This window comes from Austrofundulus limnaeus, unplaced genomic scaffold, assembly GCF_001266775.1.
Source record: "Austrofundulus limnaeus strain Quisiro unplaced genomic scaffold, Austrofundulus_limnaeus-1.0 Scaffold1713, whole genome shotgun sequence".
In the NCBI taxonomy this organism is placed as follows: domain Eukaryota; kingdom Metazoa; phylum Chordata; class Actinopteri; order Cyprinodontiformes; family Rivulidae; genus Austrofundulus; species Austrofundulus limnaeus.
The window spans coordinates 6,907-10,055 of record NW_013954115.1 but is presented as its reverse complement, the minus strand read 5'-3'; the positions used below and the strand labels follow the sequence as shown (position 1 = coordinate 10,055).

The 3,149-nt window shown below is 36.5% G+C and overlaps 1 protein-coding gene across 1 annotated transcript in view; it reads right to left on the bottom strand.

The window, feature by feature from the left end:
* LOC106536168 (atypical kinase ADCK3, mitochondrial) overlaps positions 1–3,149 on the bottom strand; it is a 33,011-nt gene that overhangs the window by 28,859 nt on the left and 1,003 nt on the right. Inside the window, exon 2 of the mRNA XM_014033368.1 lies at positions 1,043–1,171. Coding sequence (XP_013888822.1) covers positions 1,043–1,162 — 120 coding nt within the window. The 5' untranslated portion in view covers positions 1,163–1,171. The remainder of the gene's footprint in view (positions 1–1,042; positions 1,172–3,149) is intronic.

Genomic DNA, 3,149 nt, shown 5'->3' with positions numbered 1-3,149 from the left:
AGCTAACACAGCAGCTGGTACAGGTAGGTGTGTGTGTGTGTGTGTTTGTGTTATATGAAATGTTTTTATGCAAAAGTAAAACCTTGTTAGAGTGTATATTACAGTGTAGACTAAAGCTGAGTGACGAGCGCGCCCCTCCCCTCCCGTACCGAGAGCAACAGAACCTCCTCCTGATAATCGTTATGTTTTCAGTTCACCTACGTCGGGGAAAACGATCCAAACCATACAAGTAGCCCATCAGTTTAAAGCCCAGACTCTGCTCTTTCCAACAATATAAGTGTCACAGCTCTACGTGAAAAATTCACAGAACAAGCAGCCAAGGAATAGTGAAAAAGGCTAAATTCTGGAACCATAAACATGAACGTCTTTCCTTTGTTTTTATGTCTTTAATCCACTTTGGAGTGATTTTTTCCCACTTGGCTGGACCTGTATGTGTCCTGTGTTAATGTTGGTACATGTAATATGTAATTCTGTACTGTGGAGATCATTAAGAGTCGTTATCAAGTGAAAAAATCTTTTGCTAACACTGTGTTGCCTGCGAACCGGAAGTGCTAGATTGGAAGTCGGTGGCATGTAGGCTATTAGCCTTTTTTCATGGACTCAACTGGGTCCTTTACAAGAAATAAATAAAAAATACAACTTTAGATCGTGCATTCTGGTTTAGTTTTCTCTGTACTCTATTTATGGTTGAGTTTTTAAAAACGCGCCACAGAAGCCCGACCCGATTGGCAAGCATATAATTTTGGTCCGAACCCAGCCCAAATTCAGTTCTTAGACGGTGCATAAATGTTTTTTTTTGGGATTGACCAAACTGTAAATTCTCAAAATAAAATAATGCAAGGTTTTACAAAAAACTTGCAGCTACAGAATCATTTTAGATAAAATCTTTTTAATGAAACGTCTGTAATTCCCTTTAGTTTCTGCCTGGTTTTGCTCCTCTCGTTTCTGAACATCATCTACCAGGTAATSCCCACCTGTGTGTTGTTGTCCAGGTGAAGGAGACAAAAAACATCTGATGACCTGTCTGCTGCAACAAACTCACCTTTGCTGATCCCATGGCGTAATGGAAGTGTCGGGGCCTCTGGCTGGTGGAGTTTGGGGCCCTGCTGGCCACTTGTTTCATCCAGTTCAGACYTCTCCAGACCACCATGTCCCCCGTCATGGTGGCACCCTACAGAGCAGGAGGTGTCAGGTCCACGGCAGGCAAATAACTTGGTTCTAGTATTTTTATTTTATTTTAATACATTTACAATGTAAAAGAGCACAATTTACACCAGAGTTTGCTGAAGTGTTTAGTCTAGCTTCTCCCGGAATATACAAGATTTTAAACAAAAACACCACACTGTTTAAGTAAATAAAAAATATTCATTACTTGTATTTCGTTGTATTTTTCTGCATGTTATTTTTTTGCAGTGTCACCACTTTTGCATTGTTTGTGCTGTAGTCACTTACATGTATGAAAACATTCAGCTCAATAATTTAACATCAATAAAAACAAACTAAAAAATACAAATTATTTCAGGTCACAAAGAATTGTTTAATGAATTTATTTTTTATCACAACGACTTATTCTTCAGTTTCACAATGATGCAGCTGTATCTGAAGCTGACCCACAGCTGACACACATGTTTTTCTCCTTCTTCTCTGGAAATGTTGAAAAACACAAATACTGGATGTAGAAAATATCTGAATAAACCAGCTTGTCTGACAACGTGATTATTTATGTTTATGATGCTCAATCATTAAATAGTGTCTGTCATTAGTGAGTCTACATCATAGTTTCTGAATTTATATGCAGTCTAACTAGTCAACAACCCAATAAAGTCCATATTTACATGTTTAATATCAGTAAATATTGTATTTAACAACAGATAAAATCAATTTTAAATAAGGTTAAACATGAACATTGAAGCTATTTAATGTTAGCATACAGGTTTTATGATTAAAATAATTAATTTTGGTCAAATATGCAAAATATTTACCTGTGAAAAATAACCATTTTATCTCTTGTAAACATGTTGTAACAATTTCTGCAGTTAATAGCAAAGTATTTGTACCATTTATACATTTATAAAGTGTTTGCTTGCACCGCGCTACGTTCTGCTCATTGATTTCAATGGTTTGTGTTAGCTTTAGGTCAATGCATAAAAATCCCCCTTGCGAAGCCACGCCCAGGACACGTGACGCCCAATCCAGAAATATATATCAATGGTGGCATTAAGGGAAGAAAGCTGCAGCAGCATCAAGCTTCTTTTTTTTTTTTTTTTCAAATTAAAAATGCGTATTTACCAACGCTAAAAACTGATGTAAACTGCCTAAAAAAACTCTTATTAGGTCACCTCTACTCTAAAATAAGTAAAAAAAAATATTTTCCAACAAAGGGACTTCTCTCTGCTGCCACTGCAGGAATCGTTCCTGTTGTTTTATGTGTTCTACCAGCTCATCTATAACAGAAACACCAGTAAARCTGAACACAGCTTCTGTAAAAATGCTAAGTATAATTTACTCAACCAGCACTGCACAACATTACAGAAAATACCTTGCTGACAAGGCACTACCTCTGTCTTCATTTGTACTCACTGGTCACTGCTTATTTTTCTGTTTATTATTACAAGTGTTGTTTTTAATGCTTTGAATTCTGAACATGTCTGCTGTTGCGAAAAATTAATTTCCCTCGGGATCAATAAATTGTCTTATATTCTAAACTGTTTTTGGTWTTAGCCTTTAGCTGCTGTCTTGTTTTTAATAGACTTTAGTTGCTATCTTGCTTGCCTTAACCTGCTACTACTGTCTATGCTAGTCTTTGTAGTTAGCTGCTGTCTTGTTGTTTTAGTCTTTAGTCATTATTTTGCTTGCCTTAACCTTTAGCTGCTGTCCTGTAGGTTTTAGTCCTTAATCGTTATCTTGTTGGCCTTAACCCTTAGCTGCTGTCTTGCTAGTCTTAGCCTTTAGCTGCTGTCTGGTTAATTTTTAGTCTTTAGCTGCTGTCTGGTTAATTTTTAGTCTTTAGCTGCTGTCTGGTTAATTTTTAGTCTTTAGCTGCTGTCTGGTTAATTTTTAGTCTTTAGCTGCTGTCTGGTTAATTTTTAGTCTTTAGCTGCTGTCTGGTTAATTTTTAGTCTTTAGCTGCTGTCTGGTTAATTTTTAGT